Genomic DNA, 20,995 nt, shown 5'->3' with positions numbered 1-20,995 from the left:
GCCTACCCAATACAGTGATTTATTATCACCAGTTACGTAAACTTAAAAAAAGAAGTGAAAGTGACTGTTGCAGCAATAAGGCTCTGGAGCTGGAGATGCAGGAAAACCTTCTTCCTATCATGAGCTTTAGGTCTCGCGGATGTCGTCTGCTCCTCCCTTGGTTGGGGGTATTTACGGGTCGTTAGCACTGCCTTGTTTTCGCCCCTTACGACCAACAGCGAAGACACCATGGTCCATAGTTAGCGTGCGGGGTGCCGATCGCCCCCTGTTGGTGTAGCTAGCCATCGCAACCCAACATCCATTATCTCGCTTACTGCCCATCTAACTTAATTTCAAAGCAATGTCGGCATTATTAATAAACACTACCGGTCTTAGACGATGTAGAACCCCTCGTCCAAGGCAAAGTGAAATATGCAGTGCTCTCGCAGAAGTTGGCGCCCTAGTGAGCTGCCTGTGTCGCCTATAGGATTGTTATACATCTAGATCTACACAAGTACAATCTGCAATATCACTATTAATGTTTTTTATTATTTAGGATACAGTATTGAAGTACCAATTAGTTTCCAGGAGCTTAAGTCTTAAGTAATTTAGCTTTTATTTTTTATTTTCTATCAAAGACGTATCCTTCATCAATCCACTCCATCCTGGTTCAAAAACGTCCCGAAATTATTTCATGGGAAATCTTGTACTACTTTCAAACCGATCTTTTAGCAATAACGGCTATCATCAAGCGCACACTACATGACTAGGTAAATGAGTTATAAATCAGTGACGCTCTTTCACGGCGCTTTGGAAGGCGGTCTAGGTAAGAGTTAAACGACGCCCAGTTTGGGCTGATGGGCGGAGAGACAGGAGCGGCAGGGCGCTGGAAGTTTGCTTGGGATGGCGGAGGGGACAGCTCCGGGTCGAGGATAAGCGGAAACAAACGACTCGCAAAGCGTGAAAAGTCATAAATAAGGATAAAACAACATGGGATTCAGTGCATACGGAAAGAGCGACCCGGTTTTTTATTAATGATCGCCGCGGGGGACTAAAACGGAGTATAAAGCAGAATATGTCTTAGTAGGATACTCCACGATCGTCAAAGTATGCTTTAGCTGCATTGTATTATTTCACGATCGTCAAAGTATGTTTTAGCTGCACTGGCCGCGTATTGTGCGGTTGTTTTTCAGTGTTTGTTTGCGAAGTGCCTTTAAATGTTTGGCTGCCAAATCGCTACGAGCCCGGCTCTTCTGATCTCCCAAAACTTTTACAGACTGCACGACAAAGGGTGTTTTTAACAGGAATCATGTGGGAAATAGTTCGCTTTGCACAGTGCAAGGCACTATACTGCCTGCTCTTACAAGTGTTTATTTGCAACGTCAAAGGTAAGAATAGTTACAGCCACTATATTCAGCTTTAATATTCACTGTGTCCTAAGAGTGCTGATCGTTTAGTTACCCTACCGGCACAGTCACGGCTTTGTTGATGTGTTTATCCTGTTTTAGAGCATAAACATCAACCTTTTAACTAAATGGGAATTAGCTCTATTCTGATTTCATACGACAGAAATGACGTTTAGGCTACTTGTATCAAACCTTGCAAACGTGGCGAATTGTTTACTACCAGTATCGGTATAAATGCAGTATTGTGTCTGCAGTAGTAGATATAGCCGCAACGATATATTTAAAGGAATGAAAAACAATGAGGAGTGGTATGAAGTAGATAACATTAGTGTTTATTATTAGGGCTTAATGTTTGTATGGGCGGAAGGGCCACTTCCTGTGAAGAGTGTCTTCTCATCCACCCCAGTTGCGCCTGGTGCACTCAGGAGGTGGGTGCACGTCCCCGCAAATCTACCCTCTGTTAACATAAATGTTGCAACGGAAGTGTTTTGTGCGTGTTGGTTAACACTGACAGATTTCTTGACCTGAAATAGCATGTGGACCTTATGAAAATGAACTTCCCCTACCCTCTGCTCATGCGTGGGTCCAGCCGTAGCCCACTGTTTTAGAAGATGGTGTTTCTCAACCTAGGAATTTGGGAAGGTGAAGACCATCACATCAAGGTGTGACCTGAGACATAATCTGGAGAGGAGGGGTTGTGGAGCCCGTTACATTGAGAATCCCAGCAGCAGTACATCCATACTGAGTAACAAGCCTCTGAGTCCTAAAGGCTCTGAATCCGCAGAGTACGATGTCATTCAGATAATGCCCCAGAAGATCTCTCTGAATCTCAGGCCTGGTAAGCAGTCTGTCGTTCGAATAACTATTTTGTATCGCAAGAAGAATATGACTGTTGTCTACATGGATGGTTGGTGAAATAACATGTTATAAAAATGACTTGGAGTAGCGCTGCAAACTAATCTTCAGTCTGCATTGGGTTTGAAACGAGAAAATGATTTCAGCAGACACTATCCGGTCCTTCTTGACGAACAGGTCAGCAGGCATCATTCGAAGTACAGGTACGTCAGGTGGAAGATTACCCCGTGGATCTCTATTACCTGATGGACCTCTCGCTGTCCATGAAGGATGACCTGGATACTATCCGCAACCTGGGAACGAAGCTGGCCGAAGAGATGAAGAAGATCACCAGCAACTTCCGTCTTGGCTTCGGTTCCTTTGTGGACAAGAACATCTCGCCCTTCTCCTACACGGCGCCGAAGTATCAGGACAACCCTTGCAATGGGTAAGTGCCATGCAGCTGTGGAAACGGACTCATTAACAAAAGGCCTTTGTCTTTACTGGCACGTCAGTAATTCTGCGTAACCTTCTAGGGCTGTTGCTTATACCCACAGTCGCATATCTGGAATGAACATTTTCACCTTGTCCTTGCATTTCAATGTATGTAAGGTTGGCACCCGCTTGGCGTCTGACCTGACCTAGTGTCACCATGTTTCCTACCCATAACAGCTCCGGTACGGAGTTGATTCTGTTTTCTCTTTCTTTGTCCAGCTATAAGCGATTCCCCAACTGTGTCCCTTCCTTTGGTTTCCGGCACCTTCTCTCACTGACGGACAAGGTGGACAGATTTAATGAGGAAGTGCAGAAACAGATGGTGTCCCGCAATCGTGATGCGCCTGAGGGCGCCTTTGACGCAATCCTGCAGGCCTCGGTCTGCAAGGTCAATCCTCATTCTTCATGGCTTCTGAATGTCACTTCCTGAGTTACACTGACAATAGCAATGTTGGTAGAAGAACACATTTTCCTCATAATATTTCTGTGGATATATGAGACTGACACTAGAGGAATAGAGCCTATATTGTTTTTGTCCATAACTGAGCATCAGGGTGCCATTCACTGATAAAGGATTTCTTTGAAGCTATTCAGTAGGAGCTACATATACATCGATTTGTGTGAGCTAGTCACCATCAATAGGGGCTCAGTGGGCAGCTGCCAGCTGTGACCCTGACCTGGAAAAAGGGTTGCAGGATGGATGTATAGTGAGTAACTCACAAAAACACAAGCTCATGAGTTACCTCTCCCTGTAATCTTGGATACAGATAGACGTTTGAGACCGAACCTGGAGTCGCATCTCTTACAGGAAAGGATCGGCTGGCGGAAGGAGGCCTATCACCTGCTGGTCTTTACTACAGATGACATCCCTCACTTGGCACTGGACGGGAAACTGGGCGGCCTGGTGCAGCCCCATGACGGCCAATGTCACCTGAACGAGGACAACGAGTACAGCGCCTCCACCAAGATGGTAAGACACTGTGCATGTGCTATGGCACAGAGTAAAACTTAGCAGCAATTCAAGACTGTTCCCAATAATAAATGGTGGTAGAAATATGTGCGTCTCCTCAATTAGACAGCATCTCAGTGCCTCAGTACTCTACTTGGGTACCTCTAGAATCTGTAAGAAGTTTCTGGATCAGGCGACGAACATCTGACTTTTAAACCATCGCACACTTGTGGCTTGTTTTTGAAGTCTCAGAGGATTCACATCATTTGTGTGCTGTGTTTTGTATCCTTGAGATGAACTTGGAAACGGTCAAAACAAAAAAAACCACACAGTAAAAGCAGTAAACATCTTTATGAGTGCGTATTGCTACTCAAAAGTAGTTTCAGATTTTACTTTACGTTGTTTATGGATGTTATCCAGTCTTGCACGTTAGACTGTCATCCTAACAGATGCTTTTGTCACCGTAGTATAACCCCAAATAGGAAGTTTTTTTTTCTTTTTCTTTTCTATAGTCGCACTTTCTTGCCACCATGTTGAATTGGCTGCTGTGATTTGCTTTGCTGTTCCTTGTTTTGGAGAGGACATCTGAAATGGAAAAGCACTCGTCCCGGCTTCTTGCGGCTGGTTTCGACTTGGCAAGCCTTGAACATTCTGTCACATAGTACTTTCGGGATTGTTACAAAAAAGAGCTTGACTTGGCACTGCGGTCCTGAATGATAATTAGCTGATGGTAGCAAAGCACCAGTTTGCAGAGTAACAGTGTGGGTGGATTTATGCTTTCAGCTCAGACTTAAAATGTAGCGCATGTCCTCCTCTGGCTGAACTGACGTTGTGTGCTGCACCCTTTTTCCGTGGCTACTACCAGAAAATGCGGAATTTTATTATATGAAATTTACCTTTTTAAGTATCATTGTCTAAAGACCATTAGGATTGTGTTTGTTGTCATCTATCATCAATGGCGGCCAAACGTGCATGGGTAAACATTTGTATTTGGTTTTCTGATAAGTTCATTTAATGCATGTTCTGGCGGAATTCAGGTTAAGCCTCTTGTGTTTGGCCTTGGGTCCCGTCTGGGTCCTGGTTGTGTCCTTTTCCTGCTGCCCACCACAACCATCTCAAAAGCATAAAAAGCTGAGCTGCTTTCAGTTCAGTGTCACGAGGGATGTTCCTTTTCTGTTCTCCCAAAAAAAGTAGTTTTGGTCTTTGCCGTTTTTAGATGGTGGGACTGTGCAGAGTCGGACCAGATCTGATTTTCTGCTGGTCTGTCATTGTTGTCACCTGCAGGATTATCCTTCTCTGGCTCTTCTGGGGGAAAAGCTGGCGGAGAACAACATCTATCTAATCTTTGCTGTCACCAAAAACCTCTATATGATCTACAAGGTATTTTAAGCTCTAAGTGCCCCGGCTGGTTTCTCATATATATTTGCAAGGGAATTGTTTCATGCTGAAGTGTGTTTTAAATCTTTTTTTTCCAAGAACTTTACTAAGCTAATACCTGGAACGACTGTGGAGATTCTCGACCAGGACTCCAAGAACATCATTCAGCTGATCGTCAGTGCGTACAACGTAAGTGTCTCGCGTCAAAGTGACCTCTTTCACATGAACCCTTAGCTTACTGTCATGTGGCTCTGTCCCCTTCCACAGAACATCCGGTCCAAAGTGGAGCTGACCGTGTGGGACCATCCTGAGGACGTCAGCCTAACATTTACAGCCAGGTGCCAAGATGGGCAGCCCAGCATCGGCCTGCAGAGGTGTGTCGACCTTAAGATCGGAGAGACGGTGAGCAGGGCCGCCCTAACAACTACACACGTGTGGAGGTTCTGCTGACAGATCTGGGTCTGAGACATATCCTCTACGGCATCTTGTTCAATTTTGAAATCACTGCATCTATACTTTTATTTTACTTCTTGCAAGAGGAAGCCTTAGGAGGTCTCCCCTGTATGGCTAGTAACAAGGCCACCGGCGTATGGGTGACGTACTTAGAACTTCTCTTATCAGCCAGGGTTCATGTTCCTCTAAGCAGGAGGTATTTCTTCACTTTGGTTAAAAATCAGTAGTAAGCAGAGCTGTGTGCTGAGTGAATCGAGGATTTTTTGGGATGTCTGAGAAAGCAGAAGCCCCTCCTGGGGAGAAGCTGTGGTCTTCAGCAGGTCACTGTGCTCACTAAGGTCTGTACCAGCAGACACAAACAAACTGTTTGACCTCTAAATAAATGCACGTGGCACTCATGGAGATCTTGGCAGCAGACGCCGCCTGGGGAAATTATCGTTCACATCATCACTTCAGTTTCAATGCTTGTGTCTTTTCTCTCTCTCTTATTGCATTCGTGTGGCAGGAGTTTTATGAATCGTGTGAGTTATTGTACAACCCCATTTCCTAAAAGGTTGATAAAAGCCTAATTAGTTGAGATATTCAACCAGGTGTTTTGTTTTTTAAGTGTTGCACAACTTTTCTAGTCTTTCTGTTTGTTGCCCTGTCCCAGGTTTCTGAAACGTGTTGATGACATCAAATTCAAATTGACCATGCATTTGTCATAAAACAATAACATTTCTCAGTTCTCAACATTTGATATGTTGTACCTATTTCCGTTGGATATGGATTTATATGATTTGAAAATCATTGTATTCTGATTTTTATTTGCATTTTACTCAGCGTCTTGGAGGAACCGTGATGGAGGATTGTGGGGCCGCTCTGTGTGAGACGCTTTGCAGGCGCAGCAGCCTTTGCAGTTGTATGTTGGGGTCGTTCCAGTCCATCATTAGCTGGCTGTCTGGATGGGGGAGGGGTCGTTTTATGGCTGTATGGTTCCCATGGTGTGCCAGCCTCCCCTTTCAAAGTAGACGCTCAGTGGTGCTTTCTGGGACTTGGCGAGCATGGTGATTGGTGGTGGTGGGGGGGGGGGTGTATCTGTTCTCTGAATCCTAATGCACCTGAGTACAAGCAGCCGTTTGTGATGAGCGCTGAGGCTTGGCTGCCGGATCCATGCATGCCAAACTGGCGCATTTCTGCATCGCCCTGACTGACCCTCGCACTCAACCCGCGTGACCTTTCCCTGTGTTCTAAGCTCCTTACTGCCAGCTGCGTATCCCTGCTTCATCCATCAGGACACCGGCCTTCTCTCTCCTGCATGGCTGCTGAAACTCTGCCGTTTTGGGGAGCCGCACGGTACCGTCATGCCCGCTGTGAATAGCTGAGGCTCAGCTTCTGGGCCTGTGAATTGGCTGCTTAGTGTCCTGTAGGAATTGCCTGTGAGCTGCTCCTTTTGTTGCGTGGTGTCCTTTGTGTGTACATGCTGTGGGGTGGGTAGGGACACAATGGCTGCCCATGATGTCATGCTTGTGGATTTGGGCGCTGTTTTGGATGGCGAGCGGTGATACATACTCTGTCTGGAGCAAGAATAGGAAAGCCACTTTATCTGAAGGTGGTAGACAAGTAGCATAATGTGCAAGAGATTTTTATGTTTTTTCCATAATGTATGAATGATATTTTATATGTACATACTGTACATATCAACTTCTAATGAAATATTTGAATGTGTAAACTGAAAGCAGCTTTTAATGTTTTACTGGAAGAAGCTATGAGTCAGGGTCTTAGCGTTTGTGTGCATAGTGCTGGGCTCCTTCTCCTCCTCGATCCAAGGTCGCGGGCTTTGAAAATGGGAGTAGCAAGGACTTTGCTCCCATGATCTGTTCTACTCTGCCAGGCAGCATGAAGAGGCCTGTGTGCAGTACTGGGGAACGACAGGATGAATGACAGCAGTGGGCGTCTTGTTTACAGCTCACAAGACTGCAAGTGTCTAGTCAAAGCCAAGTGACAGATTGCTGCACAGTATGCCTGCTGGGTGATCATGTGACAGCTGTTCCGTAAGGGAGGGGAGGCCATTTTGCTTTGTGCCTGAAGGTTAGCGTGGTTAGCTTGTCTCTCTGTGTGCCTGATAGCAGACCACCTCTCTCTGCTTCTTCTGAAGATCAGCCATTTAAAAGGGCTCTGATTTTGCCTAGTAGATGGTTTTGAGACTCTAAATGCATTTGTTAAACAGGTGGCCATTGCAGGGCCCTCGTGCACACTGCACATTTCTTGCTCATGGTTTTGGGATGGTTATTCAGTTCCCAGACAGTGTGTCACTGCACCAGCTTCTTAAATGCGAGCATCAGCAAGCAGGACTGTCATCTGGTTTGTACTCAGAAGGCTGCATATATCTGTACTTTGTCATCTTCATAAACATAAATCTCCATTAATCCAAGGGGTAACAATGCAGTCATGTAGAACCAGGTAGAGCAGAATGTGTTTAGGTCAGGGTTTGGGCTGGTTTAAATGGTGAGATGATTGGACCCTCCCCTGGATGCCCAAAGTGATGTATTAATGCTCCCCAGGTCTCCTTCAACGTGAGTGTGGAAGCCCGCAGCTGCCCCGCCCCCGGCACCCAGCACAGCTTCACCATCCGGCCCGTTGGCTTTAAGGACCGTCTGGAAGTGTCCGCATCCTACAGCTGTGACTGCGCCTGCACGCAGCTGACGCAGCCCAACAGCAGCCGCTGCGCGTCGGCGGGCACCTACACTTGCGGCGTTTGCCAATGTGAGCCGGGCTATCTGGGCCGGCGCTGCGAGTGCCGCGACGGCGAGACCAGCGCCCAGCAGATAGCGCTGTGCCGCGAGGCCGACGGCAAGCAGCTGTGCAGCGGCCGGGGCGACTGCAGCTGCGACCAGTGCCTCTGCTACGAATCCGAGTTCGGCAGGATCTACGGCGCCTACTGCGAGTGCGACGACTTTTCCTGCGCGCGCCACAAGGGCGTGCTCTGCTCAGGTGGGGCTCGCACCCGCCGCTGCTTATATGGCCTTACTCATTGAGCTCCGGGTTTGTTATACCATCTCCCTGTGTTTGCTTTTATGAGAATCGGCCCCCTTCTTCTGAGTCCCCTGTTAGAATGAAGACCTGAGTGGCGGTAGTTAGCTGGTCTCACGTGATATACAGTGGGATGAGTTACAGGCCTGGCTTTGCGCCCCCGGTTTATCCTGCATTAAACACTGATTTGTTGCATCATGAGTGTGTCTCCCTCTCTAGCTTCAGATGTCTGTTTTATAGCTTTTGGTTTCCCTGAAGAAGCTGAACAGTCATTTCTCTGGTTTTTTGGACACCGCAGCCCAGCCCATATAATAGGTGGCTGTGCAGGTTGTGCTGTGGTTGCACATTCTTATGGGGCGTGTGCTGATCTCTGCAGGTGTGTTGTTGAGCTCTGTGCATAATAGCAGTTCCTCCCATCCGTGACACATTGTGTCAGGATTTATGTGTCCCCCGCCCCCCCATATCATTCATGATCTGCTGCTGAATGTTAATGGGCAGTCTAGTCAAAAAAGACTGGAAGTCATCCCTCAGTATCTCTTCGCGAGCATTTACCAGGCAAACTGTATGCAGGTCTGATCATTTTGTGTGGTTCTGAGTAATACTGCTTACCTAAGGTGCAAACTGGTGTCACTAAAGCTAAAATGTGCTAATGCCTTTGTGGTTGCATAGAACTCATTCAGAATGTCAGTGTTGTGTTTGGTCTGTTAACTGTTTATGAATGAGCATTTGGCTCGTTTACAGCAGGACCCCGACACTGATGGGCTCTTTCCTGTTTTGTGCTGTCACACCTCTCTTCAAAAAGTCACTTTTTTCAGTAAAGGGTCATCCTATTGAGAGTCGCTCTGGTCTTGTGGTCAGTCTCGCTTGTGGAGGTATGTCAGCCTGCTCTTCATCTTCACTGTAGATCAGGGCTTCAGCAGGTCACTCGCACACTGATTGATGCTTGCGGATGTGCTGGCTGCGGGCGCTCATTGCTGCGGATGTGCTGGCTGCGGGCGCTCATTGCTGCTGATGTGCAGGCTGCGGGCGCTCATTGCTGCTGATGTGCAGGCTGCGGGCGCTCATTGCTGCGGATGTGCAGGCTGCGGGCGCTCATTGCTTGCGGATGTGCAGGCTGCGGGCGCTCATTGCTTGCGGATGTGCAGGCTGCGGGCGCTCATTGCTTGCGGATGTGCAGGCTGCGGGCGCTCATTGCTGCGGATGTGCAGGCTGCGGGCGCTCATTGCTGCGGATGTGCAGGCTGCGGGCGCTCATTGCTTGCGGATGTGCAGGCTGCGGGCGCTCATTGCTTGCGGATGTGCAGGCTGCGGGCGCTCATTGCTTGCGGATGTGCAGGCTGCGGGCGCTCATTGCTTGCGGATGTGCAGGCTGCGGGCGCTCATTGCTTGCGGATGTGCAGGCTGCGGGCGCTCATTGCTTGCGGATGTGCAGGCTGCGGGCGCTCATTGCTGTTATTGGTGTAATTCAGAATTTAAAAAACACCATATGCAGTCACGTGGGACTTCGAGCCGCATCTGTGTGGAGGTGCCTCCTGGTGGAGGGTGGGTTTTTGCTGGTTTAGCGCTCTGCTAAAATCAGCGTTTTTATACAGGAAAGGGAAGCACACAGCCGTCTGAGCGAAATGCTTCCTTTGTTTAACCTGCTCACACAGCTGCAGCTGCCTGATGTGCCTTTAATCTCTGACCTTTTGATCTCCGCCCTGCCCCTTCTGGCATATACCCCCCCCCCCCCTCCCCCCAATCATTTATGGTAGCTGCCTGACCGGTGACTAATCCTTTAACGTGGCTTTTTGGACAAGGCGGCCCTGTCCCGCCCTGCCTGGACTGCAGATGAGCTGATGTCTGGAGCAGGGTATTTACATTAACGGTGTTCTATTAACAGAACAGGATGACCTAGTGCTCTATTTCTGGATGATTTCTGATGTAAACCTCCTCATTGCGTGTTGAGCTACACTTGAGGGAACCAGAGGGTTTAGCAGCTTGGTACCTGTAGGAGTATCTTTATAAATGTTGGACAAGACAAAATCTACTGGTTTTTCTTTAAGAGACACCAGCTATATGGTACCTCTGCTTGATTCTGAGAACATAGCTATTTTCTTTGTGTAGGGGGGGTACATGGGGGTAGATGGGTTTGTACGTCCAGGAGATGCTTATGGGTAAACAGCAGAACCTGCATTTTAGTGGTTAAGCCCCTGTGGCCGCTGGATGGGTGTAGGCTTGTGGGTGACGCAGCTGGGTGTGACTCTGTTTATGCTGAAGCGTCATTCTTCAGCAGCAGTGTCATTAAAGGCTCCGGGTGCATCGCTGACTCTGCCTTCGTAGTGATTCATGCGAGTCAGGATTGGAGGGGGGGGGGGGGGCAGGCGCTACCATACTGGGGGACACTGATGCCATGGCCATGTTGTAAACACAGTGCGTTTGGAGCTCGTATCCAGTGTGCGAGCCGTAGCATCGCATTGGGATTGGCTGAAGGGCCTGACAGCGAACAGCAGAGCCCCAGTCAGAGAAGCCTGTTGACTTACGGCATTTGGCAGCAGGACTCAGAAATGCAGGGCTTGCTGGAGGACACCAGCGTGTGGTGCTGTTTCACTCCCTGTGCAGAAATGAGACCATGGCACCATAAGTTCTGCAGAACAAGGCTCTGAATTCCTCTGCCCCCCCTTGCAGTTCCATATGGTGCCTGAAGCTGGTAGTGTTGCGCAGTGCAGTTTTAACGCGCATTTTTTTGTGCCTCTGTTTAATATGCTTTGTCAGTGACATTCGGAATGGTAGACGTGCTAGCACCATCTGGCTTTAAGCAGAACCTGGCTGTACGGTTCTCCAGCTGTTGTGAATGTGTGCGTTCTGGATGTCCTCACTGAGATGCAGGCCGTCAAAGCTGAGCTTCCCAGCAATACACACATTCCAGCTGAAGGTACACAGTCCTCTAGAGGACATTCTTTACTGCTTTGTGTTTATACACCCAGGGCAGATCTCTCTCTCTCTCTCTCTCTCTCTCTCTGTCTCTCTCTCTCTCTCTCTGTCTCTCTCTCTCTGTCTCTCTCATCAAGAGCTTACTGTCAGATATCGGGCGGTTGTGCAAACGCCGTTTAATGACTGCCGTGAATTTCCCCCAACCCATTATTGTTTTGTGTACGTTTTGCCTGTAAGGCCTGTGCTACTTAAAGCGTGTAATTAAACTGGCAGTCCTTTAAAGCCATGTGCTTGCCTATATGCTGAAAAACAGTGCTTGAGTACCATTAAATGGTAAAAATAAATAATAATAAAAAGCCCAGCCTATATTTGCCAGAGGCATCTTATATCCTGACGGAGCATCACTTGCTGTTGGCTAGTTTTCAGCTGTAGCCAGTGACTTTTTTCACCCCCCATTTCAGACATTATCTAAAGGGGTCCTTCGAAACCCAAAGAATATTCCTGACTGTAAGGCTCCTCTGTGTTTTCAGCCATGTTTTGTCCCCAGTCTCCTATAAATCGTGTTTTTATGATCAGAATAGCCTCTCTGATCTAAGGCTCTCCTCTCCTGTTAGGCTGTATGAGTCTGGGGAAGCCTCTCCTTCACAGTCCCTGTGTAAACAGCGACTCTCTCTGGCCCAGCTGTGCCCCCCCCCGGCCCCTAGCTTCTGACCCAGTGACATGCTCCCTTCATGCTGGATATCCTGGCCGGCCAGAAGTACAGTCCCCACGTGGGATGTGGTTCAGCACTGTGATCATGGAGGGCAGGATGGGCATGTCAGCCAGGTTGTGGCTAATGTCTGTCTATTGCTTCCCTTACAGGATATGCTTGATTAGGTCCTCGGCAAGCAGACGAGCCCCGTGGGTAGCAATGGCTGATTGAATCAGTCTCAGCCCCTGTGCGGCAAACGTCGGCATTCCCTTCTACCCAGCAGTTTATTTTGGCTTAAAACACCTGAAAAAGTGTCATATATCTTTGACTTGAAGAGTGTGATCTCTCCCTGGTGCTCCTCATCGAGTGTGCCGTTTATCATACTTTCAGAAACGCAATCTGTGCTCCATCTCAAGCACATCTGACCAGGTCAGGGCTTTGCTTGAATCTGAAGAAAGATGACTATCGCACCCCTCAGACTAAACAGTAGTTTGGTGACATAACTAATACGTGAAGCTTCCTTCTCATGAGAAGGATGTAAAATTGCAAGGGTGGATGAGGACCGCGTATATGAACCTCGGAGGAAATGTCTGCGATGGTTGTGGTTAGGCCTGCCTCCAGAAATAACTTGCATAGGAAACATTGGAGTTTTTTTAAAAAGAAATTTAAGCCGTTTTGTGAAAGCGTTCTGTTTGGCTTATCTGCCATTAACTTAAGTCAGCAATTCTTGTCTGTTGCATTTTAATCCGAGAGCTGATTTGAGTGTTTTGAATCTTTTTACTGAAGTATATAATTCCAGTTAAAGGGATTTTTTTAAGCCTCCACAGCACATCTGTGACAATGGTTATGCAATCAGTGGGCACTACAGTGGACTTTACAGTGGACTTTACAGTGGACGGGAAGCCTGACTGGCCTGCTTAGGCGACGCTTCCTCCTGCTCTTTTTTTTTTTTATTCTCAACTTGCTTCCTTTTGCCAGCATGAATCATGTCCTGTTTTGTACCTCATTACAAACGAGTTCCCTGAAAGTTTATTTGAATGTGTAAGATTGACTCTTGGAAGTTTATCTGAGGGTATAAGGCTCGCTCCTGGACAGATTGACCAGCGCTATTTGTAAACTGGATTTGTGCAGTATTTGATCTAAGGATGCTTTTCCACTGCACTAAGTACTGTACCTTTGATGTGGTACTTTCAGTACGTTCCCTTTTCCATTGACTTCCGCTCGAGTACCAGTACCTAAAGTGCCAAACCAGCTGAGGTACTTCATTTTTCACAGACCTGCTTAGGAACTCTTACTTGGGATGTACTCACTATGGTCACACTTTCCACCCTGCTTTTATTAAAGCACCTTCATTTTCTCTGCTTTCTATAATGCTGGCATGCCTGGGGGGGTTTCTCCCTTCTTGGGAGTTCTTGGTTCCTCATCCCCGTTTTCTTCTGCCTTTCATTCTTTCTCTCTTCCCCTTTTCACTGTTTTCGTTCTCCATTTTATATAAATAACACTAATGGATTGCCACACACTCGTCAAGCATCTTAGAGTGACACTTGTGAAAGATGGTATATGAAAGTTAAATTGAATTTGGAGCATTGATCAGGTTGCTGATGAAGCAGAAGAGGCTGCCGAGTGTCTCGCAGGAATCCCTAGGGCGCCGGCTGGATGCAGTACCGCACCCAGCCACATGGACACCGAGGGCAGAACCGTAACACGGGTTTTCCTCTCCAGCACAGCACCTTGTCTCATCTCTATTGCCATAGGTTGACCATTGACCTTTTAATCACTGTAGATTTCATGAAAGAACTTAATTTAATCCATTTCCAACTATGGAATGGTATAAGATTTCTTTTATTATTTCATATAAACCTTATTTTGGCACAGATTTCTCTGAAACTTAGTCCGCATGGACGTGAGGTCAGCCTTGTAGAACCCTTAACTCCTAACACTAACCGGTTTGTCTCACAGGACTTGATTTAAGCTGCTTATTAGGTGAAACACCACTGAAAGAAGGAGCAAAAGAATGATCACCTGAGTAAATAGTTTGCGCATGTGTGTATGTACTGAAGGCTTCAGGAGAGTCGGCTCTTAGACTGCTGTCATCAGGAGGAACAGGGAGCCTGGCCAGGCACATGCCAGGCTAAGTGGGCGAGGTTCATCATGAAGCATGGCACTCAGAGAGGAGCCCACACTTCTCCGTGCCGACTGGCATTCACCGGTGTGTCTGCGTCTCCTTCCCAACCCCCTTGCCCCCCCCAGGTCACGGGGAGTGCCACTGCGGCGAGTGCCACTGTCACCCAGGCTACGTGGGCGACAACTGCAACTGCTCGACGGCGACGGTGACCTGCCTGGCGGAGGATGGGCGCATGTGCAGCGGCAGGGGCAGCTGCGTGTGTGGGCGCTGTCAGTGCAGCGAGCCCGGGGCTTTCGGGGACACCTGCGAGAAATGTCCCACCTGCCCTGATGCCTGTAGCACCAAGAGGTATGGGGGGTGGGAGCCTCTGACAATGCTGAAGGTCACAAAGGGCTCTGCAAGTAGAGTAACATTCCCTAGACCCTAACACCACCGTTTACCCTCTGATCAATGACAGAAAGAGTATCCATTGCAACCCTTTTTCTCTACGGCGTAATCGCCCTTTGAAATACGACCCATTTTCGTTGCAATTAGATTGCAATCTGTGCTTGAAATACATTTTGTGTTTTTGCCCAAATTCAAAATCTGGGTGACATCTTGCTCGTCAGTGTGTTGGCCTGGTTTCACTCATGGTGAGGGGGGGCACATCATTGTGAGGATGATGGGATCAAATTAAGACCCCTGAGTTTATGTTGCAGGGAGTGCATTGAATGCAGACTCTTCAACTCTGGGAAACTAGACAACCAAACCTGCCAGCGGCTTTGCAAGGATGAGATCAACGCCGTGGAAACGCTGCGTGGGTATCCTGTGACCCTTTTGGTTGGAGGTGGTTCTCGACGGCTGCTACAGAAGATGACGCACATATATACTTTACAAAAGGAGGGTGACTTAAGATCTTTATTGTAGGATGAAAGCAAAATGAGTTTGGATGTTAATGTCTCCAAATGTTCATAAAATACTGACACGTAAGAGAAAACATTGATTGCAATGTTACAACAGGGAAATGCATAAACATAGAGTAGATTTAGTAGTATTCAGTATATTAAAAGTAGCCTAACTTGGTTGTCAGCTGGGTTTTGTATAACAAAAAAAGCTTTCAATTATTTATTGTATAGATGCGTTGTTTTAACAGTGGTAGTGCAAATTTTGAACTGAAAGCTTCTCACGGGGGAGTGTTCATCAACTCATTTGAATTACAGTGGAGTGGTGGTATTTGTGTGTACAGGATTGGTGACAGCAGTGATTCTCACAGGCCACGGTATGAAACATTAGGGCGGCCCCCTTATAAGTGGGGGTTGGTAATCGCTTTACGGTTGATGGGGGCCTGTGCTGCCAGAGGTTATGGAGGAACATAAAGCACAGGCCTGCCTAAGCTGGTTATGGTAGCGCCGTTGTGTAAAAGCAATAAAAGCTGTTTTGTTGACCTATTACACACAGATCTAGCAGTGTGAAGAAAACCCAGACGGGAAAAGTAAAATGCATTTTAAAAAGGCCGAGAGGCTGAGCAGCGTCTGCGGTGTTCCTCCGCCTTTTCCGTGGCTTGTGTGAGAGTTGCATCCTGCCCCTCGTGTTCCAGTCATACTGGTGTAATTTAAGCACATTATTATGAAGCTGCTGGTGAGGAATTTGCTGGCATGTGCTGGGGCTTAGCGCGAGCGCTCGCTGTCTAGTCACCCAAGCCTGACCCAAAGCTTCCCCCAGACAAGTGATTTTTCATGAGCGTTAACTAACTTGGCTCCTGCTCTTACCCAAAGCGCTTGTCAGATAAGTTAACAGTAAAAGTCACAAGTGCCACAGAAAGTACATTTTTCCTGACTTGGATGTGCGTGATGTAGCTGAGTCTGGCTGAGTCTTGCTCGCTGCCGTTCTCATTTTCATCGCATTTAGCTCTCGGAGTTGTCTTACTTTCCGTGTCTAACGATCGACTTCCGTGACTGAATGTTTTGATAGCTCCCACGTTGTTTCTTTACGATCTCAAACACATTTCAGCTCGGAGGCAACGAGGCCGTTGTTGACATTTGCACAGGAATTTGACAGCAATTCATGGGATTCTTTTAATCTCATCGTTCCCAAACATACCAAGCTGCCAGGGATCGGAAGATGTAGTGGCCGGCGTGCGTCCAGCGCCGCAAGAAGCTGAGAGAGTGTGTAACACACAGGCTGCTTCAGATATGACTTCTCTAATGGACTCCACATGCACATTCCGGAAGCATTATGCTTGGAGGCCAGCTCCTCAATCCTCAGGGCATTCCAGGTTTCTGAAAAGACACAGAATTAAAGCAAACAGGACACTTGGGTTCCCTTTTTGTTGATTTTTGAGAACTAGCTTCACAGTATGTTCCAAAGCAGTCCTGTCTGCCGGGCTGCTGGGTTGCCTGTCTGGCTGTGAGTGTGTCTGCATGCTGCCTTCTGTTAGTCCTCCTTTATATGCCTGTCAGAGAGGCAGAACCGCTACTTTTTCTGTCCCCGTCTGAATTGACGTCACCCTCCCTCTGCAGAGACGGACGAGCCTGGCGCCGTGCTCTGCCTGTATAAGACGGAGAGCGACTGCGTCATGAAGTTCACGTACTCTGAGCACGCCAGCGGCCGGTCGATCCTCACCACCCTGCGGGAGCCTGGTCAGTCAGCGCCGTCTGGCTTTCTGCTACCATCATTCTCATATTGGGAAGTGCAACACTTGTCCAGTACTAGTCCTGGAAGGCCAATGATTTCATACAGATTGCTCAATAAACAAATATGTACCATTTATTTATTTTCCCAGTTAAGGCGTTGTGCTGTTCTCTTTCAGTGTATCCCTCTAACCTCCGCTGCTTTTAGCCTATAGTGAGACCTCATTGGCCACACATGTTCTGAGTGGTATGTGGGCTCTCTGGCGCCCCCTGTCCCTTCACAGAGTGTGGCTCAGCACCAGACGCTTTGACCGTGCTGCTGGCCGTGGTGGGCAGCATCCTGCTGGTGGGCGTGGTTCTGCTGGCCATCTGGAAGCTGGTCGTCACCATCCACGACCGCCACGAGTTTTCCCGCTTCCAGAACGCGAGATCGAGGGCTCGTTACGAGATGGTGAGGCAGGGCTCATTGGGGCTTGGAGGGGAGAGATTTTCTAAGTGGTCATTGAACTGTGCTTATTTAAACACATTGCTTCTGAAACAAAATTAATGTGTTGGCTTTGAAACCAAGACTAAGCCAGTATAAGGTCCTTCTTGTTATGTGCACTGAGGCCCCTCCTCCATCCCGTCCAGGCCTCCAACCCCCTGTACAAGCAGCCCAAGGAGAGACGACCATTATCCTAGGATTACTAACCAAGCACAGTGCGACCTGGAAAGATCCCCCCAACCAGCAGGGTCCTGCAGGAGCCTTCTGCAGATGATGAGATGAGGGTGTTGCCTGGAGGGCAACCCCCCCCCCCCACAGAACATGTCCTTAGGGTAACCGAACCATGAACACCATACTGGATATTAGAGTGCAGAAAATTTCTCAAGCATTTCCTGTGAAGGAGCTACATGAAGCACAATCTGATGGAGGAACTGGACATGAGCAACCTGGAAATGGCAGAGTGTATTTTTTTCCAGTTCTAAAAACACTTGCCTTTTTTTATACTTTCGTCTTAATTTTGCATTGTACAGACTGTAAGGTGTCAGTTTTGTTTCTTTTTCACTTTGCAAGAGAAAGTGTTTACTTGCAAACATACTTGCTTAACAGAAGGCATTTATAACATGTGCATCAAGTTCATAGAGGGGGCAGAGTAACTTCGTGACGTCACATCATCATTGTGGCACTAACAAAGCAATAAAGATTCATAGTTCTTTGTTTTGTGCAGCTGGTTTTAGTGTTTGGATGCACTATCTGACATGGCTGCTACGTCTGGAGACCAGTGGTGCTGCTGACGTTTCCGAAAAAGAAACGCAGCACATTGGGCAGCTACTTTCTGCTCGTCAGATATTACTCTTCTCTAATTACTGCACACTTCACTGCTTCTTATGCTCTGTACTTTAAATCCATTTGAATGTCATAATTAAATGTACACATGGAGAGCTGCGAACTCGGAACACCAGGCTGAACTGTGAGCATCGATGAACCCCAAATGCAGGCTACATTTGAGGTTAGAGAAGGATCCATTCTAAATGTCCCATTTTGACCAAATCCTGCTAACAGACTCTTGAGATTGATACCAAAGAATGAGTAAAAAGAACGAGTTTGCTTTAAAAAAACGAAAAATACTAGGGTACCTGTTACTCCTGAATGAACTTGAAATTACCTCCATGGTTACTGCCATGGATTGTAAAGCTGTATTGAGAAAGCTAATGTTTCACAGCTGCCGTGTCAAACGGCTCTTCCTCACAGTGGTGCTCAGGAAGCCATCATGAACCGCTCAATTCCTCCCCTCCACACACAGTGCAGGGGTCACACGTCCTACAGAGCCAGCAGCCTAACTGCCCTCCTGCCCTGGCTTCCCTCTCCCTGCCCCAGCCTTGTCTGGTGCCCCTCCCCCTTCGTCCAGGGCCATCCCTAGTGGCTGGTAACTGATGGTAACTAATATATTGCAATGTTTACTGTGTACTTACATTTAATGTTATTGTTTTTGAAAGCTCCATGGGCTGGGCTGAGTGTCACATGAGTGTCCAGACAGGAAAAGGTGAGGGAGGGGCTATAAAAAGAAAAATTAATAATACTACCGTCAGTCCTGTATCTGCGGAGCATCAGGGGGAGTTGGCACATTTCCAAAAATGAGTTGCTACCCACCCAGTACATCACATATTGAAGAACAGAATATTGAATATGCTGTGTTCCTATTCGAATCAATACATTAAGATTTATCAGTTGCAAAATTCACCGGTGGGGATTGCCAGATATAAACATGCCAGATATAGCATGTTTTCCCAGTCTATGACAAACTAGTCCACGGACATCAAAAGGTTGGGAACCACCACTACTGTGCTGGATGTACAGAACAGAACATGAATGGGGTTGCATGTGCGGTGAGTTCATCACAACACACACGCACACGCACTGCTGCTCACCACTGAATGACAGCACCAAGGTGCCGATTCCGTGTCTATTAGAGGACTTTGAGGAGGTTTACATTCAACATATAAAGCTGGATTTTTAAAAATTGATTCAAATGAGTCTTCGACACTTGTGATTAGAAGTAACAACTTTGCCATCTGCTGTACTAAGCATTTTAATGATAAAAAATACCTCAAATATTTAGGGAACTATAAAACTAAAACACTTTCCCTCTTATCTGAGCTAATGCATTGCTTTAAGAACAGTCTGCATTTTGTTTTGTGGTCGGAAATGCAACAGTGCAAGTATCTAAAATATAGTGTTCTTGCACACTCTGCTGGCTATAATAAGGTATTGCAGATATGTTGTATATTTTCCCTATAATGTATACATTACAGGGCGGCATGGTGGTGCAGTGGTTAGCACTGTTGCCTCACTCCTCTGGGACCCAGGTTCGAGTCTCCGCCTGGGTCACATGTGTGTGGAGTTTGCATGTTCTCCCCATGTCGTTGTAGGGTTTCCTCCGGGTACTCCGGTTTCCCCCCACAGTCCAAAAACATGCTGAGGCTAATTGGAGTTACTAAATTGCCCGTAGGTGTGCATGTGAGAGTGAATGGTGTGTAAGTGTGCCCTGCGATGGGCTGGCCCCCCATCCTGGGTTGTTCCCTGCCTCGTGCCCATTGCTTCTGAGATAGGCTCTGGACCCCACGCAACCCAGTAGGATAACCGGTTTGGAAAATGGATGGATGGATGGATGGATGTATACATTACTTACCCACCATAATTAGAAACAAGATTCTCCTTATGTTCAGTATAATTAAGTATATAACTTGATGATGGTGTGCATTACACACTCTGCCCCCAAGTCATGTCAGGCGAAGAAAATTATGTTTAAATTATACTCATGTTTGGTTGAAACTGTGATTGACTATTGTCTGTTGACTATTGTCTGTTGACTATTGTCTGTTGACTATTGTCTGTCAAAGTGTGTCTCTCCTGTAGTCACCCAAGGATTTGCAGCAAACATATAACACAAAGTCAAAGTGAACATTATTTATTATCCATGTATTTTTTGACTCAATCACTATCCCACGCTGTTTGGCTCATGAGTATCTAACTGGGTTATTGAACTAATGTGGTTAATTCATTATTTAACTGAGCTAGTGGAGAAATTTAACAAATACATGGAATGGCTGAGGTGCCCCTGCAGAGAGGTTTGGGAACTGAAGCGGTGTTCATCTAGCCATCCAACTAGATATCAGTAATGTTATGGATAACAGAAGGAATTCTTATTTATTTTTTATTGTGTTACAGTTAATAATGTTCTGGTGTTACTTTTTTTCTGATTGAATACAGGGCACTCACTCTTTCACATTTGAGAGACTTGGGGGCTGAAAATCCCCACGAATGTCAGTGGCAGCCTGTAGGGCCGCCAGATTCCATTAGAAGGTGCTGTTGTAGCAGGCAGTGGCAGTACCTGTCCAGTGAAACCCATGTGCAGTTACAAACCATGTACGTTACACATTCCTGATCACACTCCTGGAAAATAAGTGTTTGAATCACCATTTTAGTGGAAATTTAAGAGTGAGAAGTTATGGAGTTATCTATGGAGATCCTGAGAAGGCACTGTTTACAACCGTATGGCTGTAAATGAATCCTCAGAGACGACCTTCTCACCCTTACAAAGCAGTCCAGCACCCATCCCTGTGTGATGTTCATAAACGTAATCAACCAGCAACTTGCAATCTGCCTTTTTGG

At 47.1% G+C, this 20,995-nt stretch overlaps 1 protein-coding gene across 1 annotated transcript; it reads left to right on the top strand.

The window, feature by feature from the left end:
- Nucleotides 1-825: 825 nt before the first annotated feature.
- On the top strand, nt 826-18,038 carry itgb5 (integrin, beta 5). The gene is made up of 15 exons (XM_048978210.1): nt 826-1,367; nt 1,728-1,813; nt 2,016-2,223; nt 2,418-2,667; nt 2,934-3,102; nt 3,523-3,684; nt 4,948-5,043; nt 5,140-5,229; nt 5,308-5,442; nt 8,037-8,466; nt 14,359-14,581; nt 14,932-15,029; nt 16,732-16,851; nt 17,127-17,293; nt 17,473-18,038. Exons 1-15 carry the CDS (start codon nt 1,289-1,291, stop codon nt 17,521-17,523), a joined length of 2,364 nt encoding a protein of 787 aa, XP_048834167.1. The 5' UTR covers nt 826-1,288; the 3' UTR covers nt 17,524-18,038.
- The last annotated feature ends 2,957 nt before the right edge of the window (nt 18,039-20,995 follow it).

This window comes from Brienomyrus brachyistius, chromosome 16, assembly GCF_023856365.1.
Source record: "Brienomyrus brachyistius isolate T26 chromosome 16, BBRACH_0.4, whole genome shotgun sequence".
Lineage (NCBI taxonomy): Eukaryota > Metazoa > Chordata > Actinopteri > Osteoglossiformes > Mormyridae > Brienomyrus > Brienomyrus brachyistius.
Note: the sequence above shows the minus strand (reverse complement) of the source record. Positions and strands in the feature narration are given on the sequence as shown.